At 35.2% G+C, this 19355-nt stretch overlaps 1 protein-coding gene and 2 pseudogenes across 2 annotated transcripts; 2 read left to right on the top strand and 1 right to left on the bottom strand.

Annotated features, from left to right (window-relative positions):
• Positions 1-2266: 2266 nt before the first annotated feature.
• LOC143530328 (F-box/FBD/LRR-repeat protein At1g13570-like) lies at positions 2267-6722 on the bottom strand (annotated as a pseudogene). The gene is made up of 4 exons (XR_013134838.1): positions 6521-6722; positions 4665-5507; positions 3881-4036; positions 2267-2773 (listed from the first exon to the last, which is right to left on the bottom strand). The product of XR_013134838.1 is annotated as an F-box/FBD/LRR-repeat protein At1g13570-like (transcript).
• Positions 6723-7947: 1225 nt separating this feature from the next.
• On the top strand, positions 7948-9413 carry LOC143530324 (deoxyuridine 5'-triphosphate nucleotidohydrolase-like). Its single transcript, XM_077025885.1, has 3 exons — positions 7948-8244; positions 8315-8406; positions 9051-9413. The coding sequence occupies exons 1-3, from the start codon at positions 7967-7969 to the stop codon at positions 9293-9295; spliced, it is 615 nt and encodes a 204-aa protein (XP_076882000.1). The 5' UTR covers positions 7948-7966; the 3' UTR covers positions 9296-9413.
• A 7403-nt stretch (positions 9414-16816) lies between these two features.
• Positions 16817-19024, top strand: LOC143530327 (putative membrane protein At1g75140 pseudogene; annotated as a pseudogene).
• Positions 19025-19355: the final 331 nt, after the last annotated feature.

The following is a 19355-nucleotide window of genomic DNA, read 5'->3' as shown; positions in this document are numbered from 1 at the left end:
TCCATACCAAGTACAATATCAAAACCAGCCAGACTCATGGGTAACAAACAACTAGGCAGAATATAACCAGCTAGAAGTATTTTTCCGTTTTCAAGGGCTTCGGAGCTCTTAACGATTTCGCCACTAGCAGTCTCGACGCTTAGATTTTTATCTAATTTTGTTAATGGTTCGTTTAATAGACTACAAAATTTATAATCTATAAAACTCAAATTGGCACCCGAATCAAATAAAACTCTAGCATAGGTGTCGTTGACTAGAAACGTATCGGTAATGGTTTCCAGCATGTCAGCGGCTTTCTTTGTGTCGAGTATGAAGACTCGAGCGTTTCCCTTTTTGTTCTTGCCACTTCCACATCTTGGTCAAAGTACGCCTCATAATATCCATCACTCATGTTGTCCTCGGGATATGGTTCGGCAATTCCAGCCTCTTTTGCCTTGCGCACATAGTTCTCAATATGATTGTCGGGATTTAGAGAGATGTTAGAGAGAGAAAGTTGTGAGCTGAAATGGTGTGCCAAGAATGAATCCCGGACTTGCTATTTATAGACAAGTTTTGGGCTCCCATAGCGGTACGCGATGGATCCCTGGGCTGACCTATCGCGTATCGCGATATAGGTAAGATGAATCACCACGTAGACCTGCCACGTGGCGACACGTGGCAGGCGTTGCGCCACGTGGCGACACGTGGCAGCAGTGTTGCCACATGGTGACACGTGGCAACAGGTAGTGCCACCATGTGCCACGTGGCACACGTGTCAAAACGTGTCAGACCACGTCATCGCGATACGCGATGACGTTAGGTCAACAGCAATCGCGTATCGCTGTTGACTTCTTCCAGAACTTTGACCAAGCCCCATCGCGGTACGCGATGGGCTTGTCTTTTGTCCCGTCGCTTATCGCGATAAGACAAGAAATCAGAATTTTCGTTTTAAACCCTAAGGTTTGGAATTTGGCATATTTAATCCCTTAACTTTGGAAAGTTGACAATTTTTTACTCGAAATTTTCACGATGTTACATGTAATCATAGAATTCTACTTCCACACAATTTCATTCACATGGATGATTATCTATAAAATGGAGACATATACATTTATATTAAGAGAACTCAAATAAAATTTAAGTATAAATATATGATTATATGTGACTGTGATTGCCCTTGAAAACGAAATTTATGTGAATGTGATTGCCTTGAAAATGAAAATTATATGAATGTGATTCCTCTTGAAAAACAAAAATGAAAGTTATAGCGTCACTAGTAAAGTTAATATTATGGATTATTATATATGACTATGTTGTATTTTTAGATTATTTAAAATCATCTTTACATAGGGTAACCGATGTTTATGTAATTAATTTACAATTAGGTTAGATTTTTTTGAACGGTGAAAATTTATAAGAATTAGCAAGAAGCTAGGGAAAATTATAGAGATTTTGTTTGAAACAAAACAACACAGGCCAATGTAGAGCATAAAACTTACCCTATTTTTATTCCAAAGAAGGCCAAAAACCTTTGATATCGTAAAGAATTTTTGGGACAAACACCGCCTAGTTGGTGAATACTGCCATTATGGGTTCACCAAACAATCATTGGAACCGCCTAGTTGTTGAATACTGCTTCGTAAGATCTCAGGAAACGACTGGCCAGTTATTAGGAAAGGGGGGGGGTTGTTTTACACCAAACGCCAACACGCGTCCAAGCGTATCTAGCCACTTCACACCGAAAAAATGATCAGAAGAACTGGACTCTACCACAGTTGGGACATTGAGTCAAGGGGATGTTGATACCCCAAGGCATCCATAGTCAAAAATTTGTTCATGGAGGTCAGGTCCTCCAAGCGAAGTTTATATTCCGGTTATATCCAAATTATAAAATTTGTAGCTTCTAACATTTTACGATCACTTTTATTTTATTGTATGTTAGGACTTAGGATGACTGATATTTCATAAAATATTGGTTACTGACTTGATTTTTAAGATACATTTTAGTTCAAAATACAATTATAAGAGCCAAATTTACCTAGCATCAACAAATAAAATTATATCCATTTTATACATTACTTGCTAAAATTAAGGAGTTTTATCTAGTGTTTGATGTTTAAAATATCTATTTCTATTTTCCAACCACCCCAAAACACAAATTGCACGTACAAACAGGTCTAACCCGAGACCAATAGGCTTGGTGACCCATTGGCAAAGGCAAAGTCTTTAAAACACAAAGGGTTGAGAGGTCTCGTGTTCAAGTCTCCAAGATGACGAAAATTCGTCGTTCAGAAAAAGGACACAGATATCTATCATCACAGTTTTCTTGTGGTCTGTTTAAAAAACTATCACCTAGTTAAAGTGAATGTTCAAAAAATAAAAAGATTTCGACAGGTTGGAAAGTAAAAATTCAGGTTGCCAGCGATCAAACACACGGACAAATGGGGGTCAACAATGAAACCAAAAGCAACAAATCACACACATGTTTTCCAAACACATGATTCGTTTACTACGGATTGAGGTAAATAATTTCAGCATGAACCGAAGCTCGCCTGAACCGCAACAGTTCTTTGAGTAACTCCCACCCACCCTCTTGAGATGCAGGCTTCACAGTCATCCTTTCAAGCATCGGTGAATTTGCAAGCAGAAAGTTAATAAAGTTCATCTCTCTTGGAACCCCAAAAATACCAGCTATTTTTACAAACCGTAACTGTGTAAAAAAGCAGTTTTGATAGTCTTCTTTTTGCAAATTCTTTGCAGCCACTTTTGGTACTGGTTCTTCGTCTGGTCAGGCCTACACACGAATATTATTAATTAATGAAATCCCATCAACATTTGTTCACAAATAGCTAAAAACTGCCCAAACCAGTCATCAATTTGGTTTCATGGTCGATTTTTTCTAAATATTCGGTCAGTCAGTTTCAAACCGTAGTGAACGGTTTCGTTTACAGGTTATAACCAAAGCAGGACGTCTAAAACCGGACCGTGAAATTTGAGAATATTTTAAGTTCTTAACATGCCTTATAAAAATCTAACTGTTAATTCAATTATAGGTTATAATATGTTTTAATTAAAGTAAATCAGGGCCAATCTTAATTTAATTGAAGTGCATCACTCAATGTTGAAAAAATCAGTTCTAGGCGCCGAGTAATCGCTGGGTACCAATGCGATTTCAACTAATCTGCCCCTATAAATAGGCAATCGGTCAAAGCCGATTAAAATATTTTAAGCATTTGAAAAATTATACTTATATTTGAAGTATTTGCTTATATTTGAAAATTTATATATAAAATATTGAAAATTGTGTGCGTGCGTGTAAATTTGAAAATTACATATAAAAATTCCAATCCGATTAATCCCTATTAAACCTGACCAACTGCTAGTCAATACCCCCCCCCCCCCCGACTAGCACCAAGCGAGTACTACAACACCTCAAATGCAACCTACAATTAAGCCCATCTGAGAGCCCAACAAAACCCAAATCGTGAAACCAAACTGTCGGTTTGGTTCAATTTTGAATTTTAACGGTTCGCTTTTGGTTTCTTATTATCAAAAACCATTACTAACGGTTTGGCTCACAGTTTGACCCAAAAAACCGTTTAAACCGAACCGCGAACATCCAAAGCCTGGCTAGCTTCAGCTTGAGCTCGGGTTCGAAAACACTTCTAACGAGCAGAAGTTTGAGCTCAAGCTCAGCTCAGATAAGGCTCTGGCCCAGGGCTCAACAACCCAGCTTGTTTATTTTGAAAATTTGTATTTCTTGCACATATGGATAGATACAAAAATTGGGTTTCTTGAATGGCCTACTAACTTGTCTGAGTGAGTGAGCGAGCGAACGAGCTCGGCTTGGCTCATTTTTTAACAGCCTTAATGTTATGTCAGAAATGTAAAATAAACTCACCAACAACTCGAGTTCCAAAAGGCAGGGTGAACTTCTAAGAATGCAAAGAGCTGCTAGACACTCATCCATTTCATTAAAACTGATACGCAGTGACAGATAATTCAGGTCCAAACATGCACTTGGCAACCTCCTTGGCACCATATCAGATGCCAAAAACTGCACACAGCCAACAAAATAACAGACTACTTTAACCGATATTGTAAATTGTTAACTAGATGTCAATATGGTAACCCATGAGTATTGTAAATATGGGTATGGGTCAGATTTATATTTGAAATTCATGGGCCCCTTGAAAGAGTATCATTTGTGTCTTAGGTTCTTTTTTGTTGTTTAATAATATCTTGCAGCTTAAAAACTATTTATATAATACTAAAAAAGAGAGTATGAAACAAGTTTATTATTTATATAACTACTTTTATTATATTAAATATAAATTTACATCATATTTACATTTATATCAAAATATGTTAAGAATAATTAAATACCTTAGTTTATGTTATAATAAAAAATATTATTGTAACTATAATAAAAAATATAAATACATATAAAAAGATAACAAAAAGATCGTAAAACGAGCCAATCCCAAATCGAGCTCAAGCTTGAAAAAATTACTCATGAGCCAAGCTCAAGCTTTAAAACTAGAGCTCAAAAGGAATTCTCTCACAAGTTAAAAGGAACCAAGCTCGAGCTTAAACGAGCTCTGATTTGGCTTGGCTCGTTTACACCCCTAGAATCAGCCTGAATAAGGAACGTGCAACTTTAAAGAGTATTAACAACTTTCTACCTTCAAAAAGAAGCTTTGAACCTCAAGTCTTTGAATACTTGGCAAAGAAGCAAAAAACTTGATCAACTTGCTTGTAGTCCCAAGGGTCAACTCATGATCATTCCCAATATTAACATACAAACCAATAGAAACCGTAGAAAGAACAAACGTATTCTCAAAATTAACATCTTCAAACATGCCTCCAATGTCAAAGAACGTAAGTTTTGGAGCATGAATCTTTAAATGAGCAAATCCCTCAAAGTTCATCAAAGTCAACCTCTCGAGTAACGGACACTTGTATATCAAATCCTCAAATACATCTTGATCTATTGTAATATGTTGAAGGTCAAGACTGGTCAAAATCTTAAACCCATTAAACGATAACGGCGGTTTCAACAAACAATTAAACAACTCAAGATGAGATAGCTTGTCACAAGAGTATAAACAAGATGGTAGCTTGTAGCGTTGACCTTTCCAAATCTCAAGTATGAATTCTTTGACCGAACCACGTGAGAGAAAAAGAATCCAACGGTCAATGTCGCAAACGCCTTGAAGATCACGATGAGAAAGTTTGAATTTGTGGATTGGACCGTTATGAAGTAAGAGGACGTGGTCAACGATTTTAACCATTTTATTCTTGATTATTGTTGGGTCTTGGGATGATACAAGAACCGATTGGTTATCGAATATGAGACTTGTGAGGTTGACCCATTTGTATCTCCATTTAGTTGACAATATGCATGTTCTTACTGCGTCTCTTAGTGTTAAAAGTGATAAAACTTTGTCTATAATATGGCCCGGTAAGGCGCTGATTCTATCAACCTCCATGTCCATTTGGCAAGGAACTTTCGGTTGTTCTCTTGTCTTCTGTAAAATAATTTTGGATAAGTGAATAATAATATACATACTAAATAATAGAAAATTTCATGTGAAACATTTTTAACCTCAGATTAATGAATGTATAAGAAATGACAAAGGAGAGAGAGGAGATGACAGTTGATTTCTTTGATAAATTAACCTAGTATGGACTTGTTAGATAAAGTAAACATGTGACGAAATTTAAGTTTTAGTGTGTTTGTGCTGCATATTTGTTCAGTGAGCATGAGATGAATATATAATTAGAATTTAGAAAACACAATACTGAACAAAGTAATGTACATGTCATGGTTATCAAAGGCGCTAGTCACACTCAAAGCATAGGCCTTGCCTAGGGCCTAGGCGCAAGACACAAAAAAAGCGAAGGCCTAAAAAACCCCACTTAAATAAAAATATAATAAAAACTGTTATGTATAAGAAAAGTGATACTATTCTTCATATAAAATAAACAAAAGCTAGCATATAACATTTGATGTCATCTAATTAGTATCAAAAGTTCAAAAAGATTCAAGTATCAAATGTAATTCCAAAACTTGAATGACAAAATGTTCAAAGTAATATATTGTAAATGTTCAAATGATCATTGTCGTCAACTTCAAGAAGCAAGGGCCTAGGAACTAGAAGCACATATATTGAGCCTAGGCGCAAGAAGCGAGGGCTTTTAAAAACTATGGTACATGTAAAAAATCGTATACTGCTTTTCATGCAGGGCGATCAAGATGGATATAAAATTTCAATGTTTAACAAAACAATGTGAGGATATGATAGTGACCAAAAACATAAACAAAACAAAACAAAATTAAAAATTAGAAAAAGAAAAATTCACATACAGTATCTCGGTCCATAGGTTCTCTGCAATGATGTCAGATCTAACTCTAGAACAATATCAATCCAAAATTGTGACATTTTAAATATTACTTGCAGTATCAAAGGTACCTAATTCTATTCTACATATAGAGTATATTTTATAATTAAAGTCTACGTGAAAAGCAGCAGCTTACCATATTATATTACTCATGAATTGAAGCTGATTATGAACTTGCAAGTAGATTGTGGAATCATCCTTTAATCAGTTTCAGTCATTCTCCACAGCCTAATATTTGATCTACACAACAACTGAGAGGATTCATAAATATTAAACCCTAAACAAACATAAACAAATAAATAAATCAATTAATGTAAATTCAAGCGCAAATTAACATAACATAAAATTCACAGTATCGATGTTCAAATTGCTAAATATTGGATATAATGTATTATTTTAATCAAAACCCTATAAAATGATATGAATTAAATATAGCATCGCATTGGTTGAAATTAGAAAATTAGGTCTAAAAATGTAACGAAAATGAAGAATAAAAGTGCGGATATTACATGCCGGAACTGAGAGATTGACGGTGAACGGCAAATGAATTGACGCCGGAAGAATGGTGAATAATTCTGGAGGATGAAATAATAATAATAATAATAATAATAATAATAATATTGTGAGGGATGGCGTGCAACTTTAAAAGGTACGTTTGTGGGACCCGATGGGTTAAATACGATAAAGACTCGTCGCTCCAGCGACTTCTGATAAATTATTATTATTATTATTATTTCGTATGATGAAACTTGAAAGTGACACGGACCGAATATTCATTAAATAATATCTGGATAATAATTGAAAAAAGAACAAACGACATTTAAGTTGTCACGCTAAAGTTAAGCGGGTTGTTTGGGATTGCTTTTTTCATAAAATAGGGATATCGTCTCTATATTTAAGATGATTGTCACGAAATTCATACTTAGCAGATATGAGGGTTTCAAGTGAGAACAGTAATGATGGCGTTTGGATAAAAACGTGCAAATTTACACTACATAGTAAAAAAAATAGGTGTCAGGTCACCCCGGGCAATCAATATACTTTACCATTGTAGAAGAGAAGTATCCGTTGAGGTCGGTAGAGAAGGGGGGGGGGGGGACATATCAGTCGCATACCAGATAGAGTAGGAGGGGGTACAGTTGGATCTTGGGATGGATAATGAGGTTGTTGGCAGCTCATTTGACGTGGAAGTGTTTTTGTTTTATTTGTTTTTTTTTTCTTCTTAACTTTTATTTTGTTAAATGGAATGGCAAAAATGCTAATTTTGCATCTATTTAACAAAATATTGTAATGTTCATCTATCACATGGATGATAAAAATGTACGACGATTATTTAAAAACAAGAACGATATATGTCATTTGTCAAATTTATAAAATTAAAAGGTAAAAGAGCATAACTTGACTGGTAAACATAGTTCAAATATCTAGAAACAAAGCAATACAATACAAGTGGACAAAACCGTTAGATAAAACATAAAGTGATGTGAACCGGATGTCCACGGTCGCTCATACCGGTCTCGAAAACATTGTAAGCATTTAAAAGCGTACCACATCCACATCCTGGTGGTTGTAGGGTTTAAAGATGGCGGGAAGTGTTGGCGCCATGACAAGACGCTTTCCCTATTTGACGGCCGCTTTCACTCCTTATAAGCCCAACCCACATCTTCATTTTAATCATCCATTTCGATCGTCCAAATCATTTGTTTCAGCAATGGCACAGATCACTGAAACCCACGGACCAGCACCAAAGCTTCTTGATTCCGATCACCAAGTCCCTGTTTTTAAAGTCAAAAAGTTATCGGAGAAAGCCGTTTTGCCCTCCAGAGGCTCGTCTCTCGCCGCCGGTTATGATCTTTCAAGGTACCCTAAAAAAACCCCCCAAATTGAATTTCTTTTATTTAATTTTTGATTTGTGGTTTGATTGATTCAGTGCAATTGAGACTAAAGTGCCTGCAAGGGGTAAAGCACTGGTTGCAACGGATTTGAGCATTGCAGTACCCCAAGGAACTTATGCTCGAATTGGTTAGTTTTTCAATTTAAGTAGGGTGTATGCGAAAGCCAAGCTTGACTAGGTTCGGGATCGATTCGTTTTGACTAGGAGAGCTTGGGCTTGGCTTGTTTTGACTTATAGAGCTCGAGCCTGGCTCGTTTTTATTTACGAGAACTCAAGCCTGGATTGGTATGATTTACGAGAGCTCAAGACTGGCTAGTTTTGACTTACGAGAGCCCCAGCCTGGCTTGTTTTGACTTAAGAGAGCTTCAGTCAGGCTTGTGTTAACTTACTAGAGCTCGAGCTTAGCTTGTGGCTCATTTTCTGAAGCTTGAGTTAAGGCTGGTTTTGTTTCTTTTTTAATAATTAGTTTACATACATTTTTAATTATTTGTATATATTTTGAGAAAAAAAATCTTAACTGAATAAGGTCTGCTGTGGAGTGTAATATTTGGACATATATGAGTTGAAACTTGAAACAAAAAAAAATACATTAGGCTTATAACGAATCAACGAACTATTTAGGCTTGAGCTTGGGCTCAATAACTAAACGAGGGTTATTTGTGCTCAGACTCCATAAGGCTTGGCTGTTTCGAGCTTTTTATTGATCCGAATTCGAGTAGCTCTAAATTTAGGGTGTTGAATTCTTGTTGATTACAATTTGTGCTTATTGTAGCTCCAAGGTCTGGTCTGGCATGGAAGCACTCAATTGATGTTGGTGCGGGTGTGATTGACGCCGATTACAGGGGACCGGTTGGGGTGATACTGTTTAACTATTCTGATGTAGATTTTGAAGTGAAAGCTGGTGATCGAATTGCGCAGTTGATCATTGAGAAGATTATTACTCCTGAAGTTGTGGAGGTTGATGATCTGGATTCTACTGTTAGAGGTGCAGGTGGATTTGGATCAACCGGTGTTTGATTATCTGACTTTTGATTTTAGCACTTGATGTGGTCAGTCGAGTATAAGTTAGGTGTAATATTGATAGAACATTTTGTTGAACCTTTTATTAAGGATATTGCTGATTGCAGAAACTCTTGTTGCTATAAGCTTGTGATATGAGAAATCAGTGATAGCTTCTATCAAATATGAATTTATAGAGCAAAGATTTATGGGTAAAATATTAATTCGGAGTTTCGTACTTTCGTTTTAACGATTTTTATGGAATTAGAGTCAATTCAGTTCATAACACCATCAGTCCACACAAATCAAGGTTTGTAATCAATTTAAATACACACATAATTGTAAAGCTTTTACCTTACCCCAGTCATGGGAATCGTGTTTTAAGTCGACATTTTAGCATGTTGAGAGCACTCCTTAACTCTTAAAACCGTTGCATGAATCTTTGCCTTGTGCTGTCCATGGATGACTTCACAACCATAATTATGTTATCCAAGTTTCTGTCATTTCCTTGGATATATGCACCTTGATTCCTCCAGTCCTAGTTCTATGAGGAGGCCATAATCGACCCGTGTTCTCATCACCAACTGCAATACTCGCTGCTACGATCTGTTCATGTGTTTTGTGACAACTGATACCATCTTCAGTTATTTTGAACAATCTAAGAACTCCCAAAGAAGTCTTCATAACTTTCGACATCTCAATAGATCCCCAAGGAGATGTTTAGATACTTTTTTAATACCCTTCGGTTCAAGGGTGTTTTGACACTTTTAAGAATCCTTAAGATTTTTCATTGCGTGCACTAAGTAAAAAAACAAAGAGTTTTGGTGATATTTAAAAGAACAATTTTCATTCAAAGACAAAAACAATGGGATAGTACTGAATTAAACTGATAAAATTCTTTAGTTTCGTCAATTCTTTGATTATTCTTAGTCGATCATTGCATGCTCAAATGAAGGTCAAGTGTCACGTCTTTCGCCTATCAGGCCATTCTGTGTAGAGTTTCTGATATTTAAAAAAAATACAAATAATTTACAACAAAAAGGTTCCATTGCCGGAAATCGAACCCAGGTCTCCTGGGTGAAAGCCAGATAACCTAACCGCTGGACGACAATGGAATTTGTTAAATCTAATGCAACTGATATTTGATATCTATTATCCTAGTTTCGTTTAATATATATCAACTATTCCAGTATCATTCATATGGATAAAGTATAAAAAAAAACCATTAAACTGGTCTATATGGACCAAATATGATTGCTTATATTATTATAGACATAAACATGCATGAGACTAGTTTAAATAAAAGTTGATCCTACTTTTTCATTTTAGTTATATCCATAGCGAGTTTTACTTGATCTTGTTCTTATTTGACATCAACTATTGATCAGTTCGAATGCTTAATATGGAGACACATTATCATCTTCAATGAATACATATTGGGTTGTTTATGAGTACGTTCAAGGCTGGCCATAAGGTGTGGAGCATGGTCGACGGTCACAGGCCCGACACCCCGTTGAGCTCGAATTTTTATTTAAATTAAATGTATTTTTATTAAAACAATATGTATATTTAGTGTTTAAACTCAATTACATAACCACTAGCTTGGTCTAGTGGAAAAGAGTTATTATTCTCAACCAAAATGTTATGGGTTCTAGTCTCATTTAGGACATGTTTAATCATATTTTTAGGACATGTATAAACGTATTTTTTTACAAAAGTTTTTTTCACAACCTAAATTATAACCAAATAAGCTCATATAAAAATTAAATTGTTTAAACCCAACAAAATACTCCTTCTATTTAAGGTTAAAAAAATTTGTCTTCGGCCCAAAATTTTTTTTACGTTCTCGGAACCGGCCCTGAGTACGTTGGGTTGTCGTTGTCTTGATTTGTTCCAAACATGCATCTACCTTAATGTTACTAACATTAAAAAGATGCCTAAGGTTGTCTACTTTTGATTTATTCCCTTTTCAATTATGTATATACTCAATTTACGGATGAAACTAGTGTATACGATTTCTTTACAGAAGCTTTTGGTTAAACTTGAACTTGATTATCAATTCGGTAAAAGAATAAATTATGTGCAAGGGAACAAGTGTGAGTGAACTTTAAAATGATCCGACTTTATAACCAATTTATTCAATCATCATTATGTGATCTATTTAAGGTGCACTTAAAATGTTTGTGTCACATGATAGAATCATGGAACGACATGGTTTCTTGAGCACATAAGTAACCATGCATGGTCTTAATTAGAAGGACATTTTTAACAATTATTATAGATTTGCACATATTTTCATCAAAGTTTAACATGCTGATTTGTAGGACCATATTTAAAAAGTATCAAATCAAAGTTTAGCATGTTGATTTTAAATGGTTTCTTTAGATAGTGTATTCTTGAATTTTATATTTCATTATTTAAAAGATATATATAAGGCATAAGCAATTAAGTAGAGATCATCAAATCAAATAAGCAATAAGCTTATCTTTCAATCATCTCAAATTTTACCAATGACAAACATATAGTTCATGTCTAAAAAAATTTCCATAATTGCATAAATTGGTTCACACATGTAGTTTCAAGTGAAAGCTGGTTACGTTGTAACTTTACTTTTAGCTAGGCATTTTTCGAATGGATAATTATGGAAAGCTTACACTTATAAGATACATTTAGCATATGTAAATTTGAGTCTAATGATGCCTTCGGTGTGTTTTAACACCATATCATGAGCTAACTTAGATGATACCTTTTGTGATAACATCACAAATTATCATCTTTATAGGGTCTTATCTTGTTGAATAACCTACTTGTAGAAAGGTATTTGTAATGAACATCAGAGTTTTAAATTTTGCATGTCTCCACGTGGTTGTTTATAACAATATAAGATACGTCATTTAGTACCAAAAATTTCATGCATATAAGATTTTCATTTTAGAATACATGGGTCAAGTTATTCTATAAAGGAGAACAAAAATAGAAGGATGAGAAGCCATAATTAGTTGACATGTGTCATGTAGGGACCAAAGGAAAAAGGGTATAAAAGTAATATTACACATTTCTCTCTCCACATGCAAGTCACATGTTAATTCCTCCATTATTTTTAAACGTCTATAACTTTTTCATATGATATTTTTTAAAAAAATAAAATTCACCATAATAACAAGCGTTTTTTTACCTTTAATATGAGTATAATTTTGTTATATAAGAATAAAAAATAATTTACGTTATTGTGTCTTTTTGCTTACCATTGTGTCTTTTTTCATCATTGTGTCTTTCTGTTTGTTATTGTGTTTTTTCGTCATTGTGTCTTCCATCTGATCTTCATTGTGTTTTTTTAAAATATTAATAACACCGTTTTGCAATAGTATATAATATATATATATATATAACCAAAAATACTAACAAATTATCTAATACATAAAACAAAATGATGAATGCATATTACACAATAACCTGAAACGTAAAACACAATAATGAATACATATAACAACACAATGGCCTGAAACGTAAGACACAATGGTAAATGAATATAACACAATGGCCTGAAACGTAAGACACAATGGTAAATACGTATAACACAATGGCCTGAAACGTAAGACACAATGGTAAATACGTATAACACAATGGCCTGAAACGTAAGACACAATGGTAAATACGTATAACACAATGGCCTGAAACGTAAGACACAATGGTAAATACGTATAACACAATGGCCTGAAACGTAAGACACAATGGTAAATACGTATAACACAATGGCCTGAAACGTAAGACACAATGGTAAATACGTATAACACAATGGCCTGAAACGTAAGACACAATGGTAAATACGTATAACACAATGGCCTGAAACGTAAGACACAATGGTAAATACGTATAACACAATGGCCTGAAACGTAAGACACAATAGTAAATACGTATAACACAATGGCATGAAATGTAAGACACAATGGTAAATACGTATAACACAATGACTTGAAACGTAAAACACAATGGAATCTATATATTACACAATGCCTTGAACGTAATACACAAACAACATAATACTATTTTTCTCAAATTAAGTGAATATTGATCACGATGACTAAAACACAAAGATAAGTATAAAGACAAATGTTGAACACAAAGACACAATGTCGTAATCTTTGTGTTAATTTTTATCTTTCATATGAGTATCAACTGAAAAACACAATGACCGAAATATATAACACAATGCATAGTAAAACCCAATTAAAAACACAATAAACAACTAAATAACACAATATAAAAAAACCCACCAATTTTTTTTTATTTTTATATAACAATGTGATATTCATATAAGATAAAAAACGCTTGTTATTATGGTAAAAAAAATTTCTAAAAAAATGTCGTATGAAAAAGTTATAGACGTTTTAAAATGATTGAGGAATTAACACGTGCCTTGCATGTGGAGAGAGAATGTCTTCATAAGTGGGTTATTACCTTAATGCCCTTCTCATCTATTTTTATTCAACTTTTATTTTTGAATTAATCTCCACCATCCAAATCTAAGATCAATAGATTAGATTCCTTCTCACCATTCTCATTTTTGTTGTCCTTTGTATTTTAACTTTACCCTAATAAACTAAGACGCCCATATAAACTATTTTCACAATTACACTAAGTAATCACATAATATTGTGAAAAATATGATTTATCTTTAATTTCAAGATGAAAAACTACGTTTAAGGAAAAATCCACAAAATAGCCATTTTTAACCATGGATTTCCACAAAGATCAAACAAAATACCTGAACTAGTCAAAAATTCCGTCGGATTCGACTAAACCCATTTCTGATCCGACTGAATTTTTGGACCTTTAAAATCGCACCACGTGTTAACGTTTTAATGAATCTGACCGAATTTCTTAAAATTTAGTCGGATTCAACTGAATTTTAGTGGGTCTGACTGAATTCTTTATCTTCTACCTCTCAAAACCAAACCCTCCATAACCAACCTCCATCTCCATCTTTCTTATTTCTTCACAAAATCAAGCAAATCAACAGTGCAAGTTGCTTAATTTTTCGAGTATAACACAACCATAGTTTTCAATTCACTCCAGAACTCAAAATCAAAAAACCATCAAATTGAAAAATATAGGGTTCGTCAGCCAAATTAAACAGTCGGATTCAATTGAAGCATGAACTGAACCGTCAGATCGGACTGTCCTTTCCTCCGACGGTTCGTCCAGCTAATTGATCGGCCAAAACCTTAAAACGTCAGATCCGACGGAACATCTAACAACGTGGCTCCTCGTGATTGGTTAAAAACTGAGTTGGATCAATTAGTGTTTTGGTCAGATCCAACAGAGGAATATGACTAGTTTAAGAATTTGTTTTAGTCTTTAACTAGAATTGAAAAACCTTAGTTAAATATGTCTATTTTTTTGGATTTTTTTCCTTTTTTTTAAATATCCAATACATAGGATAAGCATGTCACATCACATGATTAAACTGTCATATTTGCAGCATTGCTTATTAATTATTATTCACATAAGTTAGTACTTTGTTCTTTAGAACATCACATGTAAGATCCAATGTAACGTGCCAGCAACATATTGGAGTTTACAATAGACATAATATTCCGAATCCTGATTTTCTTTGGTACCGGATTAACCTAAAAAATTCGGTTAGATACCAGTATATTTTAATTACGTTAATACGAGGGGTAACAAGACGACAGAGCCTAGAGTTAAGAGTAAAAAGTGCAATGATTTAAGTATACAATACAATATGAATAACTTTTATATATTATTTAATATAAAACTAGACTATAGGTATAAGTGGATAACCAAGGAATGCTATCTACATTATATACTTGTGCACAATAAAAAAAAAATATGTAGTTGATGACGATTACGAAACCAAAAGCTTTTAATGGTATTACAGTGTATTATTTTTTACATTTGATATTGTATATATTGATTTACTAATTTAAAAATGAATAAATAAAATATAAAGTAAGAGTAATATATCCTAAATGAAATAAACAAATTAGAATGTAACATGTGACAAATCCAAAGAAAAAAGAAGCGAAAGAATGACTTTCTTTTAAATAAATATTTAATAGTTTCAATTTCCAATAAAAGACAAGGTTAAAATGAGTAGAAAAAGCAATTGTTGAAGACCTTTTGAATGAATACTAAATTGTTAAGGGACCTTCAAACAATAAACATATTTATTCCCTCATTTCCTATCTACTAAACGCTGCAACTTCATCTCAGCCGGAAAAACAAGATTCCGGTAAATTTCTTATGTAATGTGGTTATCTATTTTCTTAGTAAGGGTAACCCAATATTTGTTCAGGGGTAACCTACGCATAAAACTAAGAAGAAAAAAGAAAATTCGGCACTAATCTTGCACTTCACCGGAAAAGTTGAGGGGTAACCCGGGCAACCCCTGAGGTCTTCATAGATCCGCCCCAGGCTGTGTTCGTATGAATAAGTTTTTTCGCTCATTTTTAAGAGGATCCATAATAAAGTGAGACTTCTATCTGTTGGCAACATACAAGACTCACTCAACACGTGCTACAGCTGACACGACATTTGTGTTCGTGAGCATACTTTTGACGTCTACTATTGACGCCTGATCAGTAGATGGTTTTGGCAATTTATCATCTAAGCCTTGAAGCTTCCGTGGTTGTAAGCTGGTAAATTTTGCTTTTTTTGTCTTTTACTTAGACCCACTGCATAATCAATGACAAAAGAAACCACTATCGTGATTTCTTAACAACAAATAGACATAACAAGTAGGTTTTTTAAATGAAAATAAACTTTAAAAGAATAAAATAGAAAAAAGTAGTATTTAAAGTGGTAATAATATATAAAATTCACACTTGTCACTGGTGTTACTCTTTCCTATATAAAGAAAGAACAAACAAAAAAATATATTATTAAAGACTATACGTCTCATATCTGCATATGCTTAAGTTACATTATTAATTTTAACTCCTATCTTTTGTTTATTCGATATCCCGGCCAACTAATTAATTGGCTGTTAACGGTCTTATTTTTAACAACGGTTTGCGACTGACGAAATCCTAACACCGTTACTTGCATGTCGCCGAAAAAACCTTTTTGGACGAAAAAATCATATTCTTTTTGCTGAAAAACGCAACCAGAACACCACCTGAACACCGCCACCATCACAAACTGACTCATCAACAACCAACCATCACCACTTGAACACCACCAATCGATTATGACTATGTTTATAGGGTTCCGGCGACCCTACTAATTTGGGTTTTTACTAGAATAAGCTTCCTAAGGGCCCGATCCAAGGTTACAAAGGTTTTTGTGACGAAAAAGTTAAGTTTTTCGAAAAAAAATGTGAGGTCTCCTGTCAAAAGCTTAATTCTGGGATTCTGTTAACTGTAAATCGTTGGAAACAAATACGTTAAAAGATGAAACCGTTAGCAACTAATTCGTTAGTTAAGACAAATAACGACCAACCAAAAAATGAGAGTTAAAATTAATAATCAACATAACAATATTTAAAATATCTCATGGTATTTCCATCTTTTTTTAAAACTTTTGTTGTAGGCCAGGGAGTTCTATTTCCATGTAACATCAATTATTAAACCAGTTTTTTCCTTCTAAATTTAGTCACACATTAAAAAAAAAACATTAAACAATTGTAGTTTGGACAGGAACAGCCCCATGGGCGGCTGCTGCTGCTTTCAGTCTCCCCTGAAATCTCTGTTTTATGCCCGATCCTAACCCTAGATTCCATTCACTCCCACCACCATGACCTCCACCACCACAGGCAACTCTTTCTTCATCTATTCACTCTTATTATCATTAACCTTCCACTTATCCTCTACCCACTCCGATCCAACTCAGATCGTTAACGACTTAACTCACCACATTTCCCAGTTAGCTATACTCGATGAGCTTGTCAGAAACCTATCCGAATTAGTCACCAAGTTAGAATCACACGTACCCGAGCCCCCAATCCAAATAACAAATTCCAATAATGATCTTAATTCACGTTCGAGATTAATAAGCGAGTGGGCGTTGTATCCGTTACCAAACACAGCTTATTCTGGTCCCAAAGGTTTCAATTTGTGTCTGCTGTGAAACTTGACACGCAACCAACCGCTCTCAATATCTTACCGTTTAAAGATACTGAAGGGTTAAGCAAATATGTTGCTGTTGGTGATGATGCTGGGAATTTTTATGTTTTTACGCGGTACGGTGACGTTATGCTTCGGTTCGATACACTAACGCGGTCCCCGATCACGTCGATGTTGTCGTACCTTTCCGTTTATCGAAATGAGACGGTAGTGGTCACCGGACACGAAAACGGTGTTGTTTTGGTTCATAAGGTGTGGGAAGTTTCAAACGGGGATGACTCGAGTTTAATCGAGCGGGAAATGATTTATAAACATGATGTGGAACTCGGGTGTAGGATTAACATTTTGGAAGTTCATCATGTTGGTAGGACACGGTACATTGTGTCGGTTGATGGTGACGGTCGTCTCACGGTTTTTAAAGAGGGGGGTTCGGTTATCAGTAAAATCGGTACAATTGTTACTGGTACCGGCCTCTTGTATTCTCGAAACAAAAGCTTTTATTCTTAACAGGAACCGGTGCAGGGTCGTTGGATTTGAGAAATATGAAGGTTCGGGAAGCCCCGTGCGAGGGTTTAAATGGATCGTACGCGTTAAACTATGTTTTTGATGCGTCGGATAGAGGGAAGGCGTATGGGTTCACTTCGGGTGATGAACTTGTGCATTTGCTTGTTTATGGTGACTCGATTAACTTCAAGTGTCGGGTGAGATCGAAGAGGAAGTTTGATGTCGAACATGGGCCGTTAGCGTTTGAGGCGATTAAAGGGTATTTTCTTATTAGTAGTCCGGAAAAAGTGTTTGTTTATAACGTTTCTTCGCAGCTTTACGTGCGTGCGGGTTTGCCTCGGCTCGTGTTTTCGGCTGGGCTTGATGAGATTATTGCGTCGTTTTTGAATTACCGTGCGATGGGGAGGTTAGATAGTGAAAAAGTCGAATCGATACCGTTGATTGCGAGTGATCATGAAAAAATGGTGGTTTTAAGTTTAGGAAGTGGGTATATCGGGATGTATCGGTCGAATCTTCCGGTTACAAAAGGCGAGTTCAACACAATGTTATGGAGCACTCCGGTTCTGTTTTTCGTGTTGTTTCTTTTTGTCGCGTGGCATTTTTTTAAGAACAAGAAGGATGTGCTGATGTCGTGGGGGCCGTATGACCCGTATGGAAGTGGAGCCCCGACTCCATCGGGTCCGGGGCCGAGATCTTTCGCTGGCCCCACTTCAAGAAAGCATGACAGTGTCAGTGTTGGTGGTGGCATTAGAGGGCCGCCACGAAGGTATGGTTCACCAACGAGGTATACGGGTGCAAATGTGTTTAGGTCAAGTGCTATTGACCTGAATCCACGGTCTGGTCCGACAGACCCTGATTTTAGGGGTTCGGAGTTGAAATATAGAGGGCCGGGTATAGAGCCTAGTGGTTTTGGTAACAGAAGAGAGGGTTTGTTTGGAAACAGTCAAGTTGTGGATGATTCGGGCACTTAACGAGTTCAATTTTTGTTTAAAAACCAGTATGTATGGTTATAGTATGTATTTGTTCGGTTATTTGAGGAACAAAGTAACAATCACAAGCTCTAAAGCAGTAAAGCATGCCACTTTCCTTTGCCAAGGATTCACAATGCGATCGGTTTACACACTTCTACTTATAAATTAGTTGATTCGGGTTATGTTTTTACCTCTTACATATGAATGAAACAGGTAAAACAAAAGACGGGTCAAAACAACCAATCACAGTCGCTCATGGTCAAATATAGGTCAATCAAAGTTATATTTGGACCCCTTGTTCAAATATAGTCAACCCTGACAAAATATGTTTATACTTTGCTAAACACAATCAAGATTGATTGATCCATCATTGTCAAACATACTCTACAATGCATCGTAGCCATTAGCCAATCATCATACAAGATGGTTGATCATATACTCAATCATGGTCAGACTCGGTCATCTATAATCGATGTAAGTAAACCTTGGGTAGTCAGAGCATTCCAATTCATTCCC

This window comes from Bidens hawaiensis, unplaced genomic scaffold (assembly GCF_021521415.1).
Source record: "Bidens hawaiensis isolate Kalapana, Puna unplaced genomic scaffold, B.hawaiensis_p1.1 tig00008932_1, whole genome shotgun sequence".
NCBI classification, from domain to species: Eukaryota; Viridiplantae; Streptophyta; class Magnoliopsida; order Asterales; family Asteraceae; genus Bidens; species Bidens hawaiensis.
Note: the sequence above shows the minus strand (reverse complement) of the source record. Positions and strands in the feature narration are given on the sequence as shown.

What these genes read in the sequence shown, in the direction of transcription:
- LOC143530324 (XM_077025885.1), top strand. Translation starts at nt 7,967, where the DNA reads ATGGCGGGAAGTGTTGGCGCCATGACAAGACGCTTTCCCTATTTGACG. An exon ending in GCCGGTTATGATCTTTCAAG is followed by an intron (nt 8,245 to 8,314) that starts GTACCCTAAAAA and finishes TGATTGATTCAG; the next exon opens with TGCAATTGAGACTAAAGTGC. An exon ending in AGGAACTTATGCTCGAATTG is followed by an intron (nt 8,407 to 9,050) that starts GTTAGTTTTTCA and finishes TGCTTATTGTAG; the next exon opens with CTCCAAGGTCTGGTCTGGCA.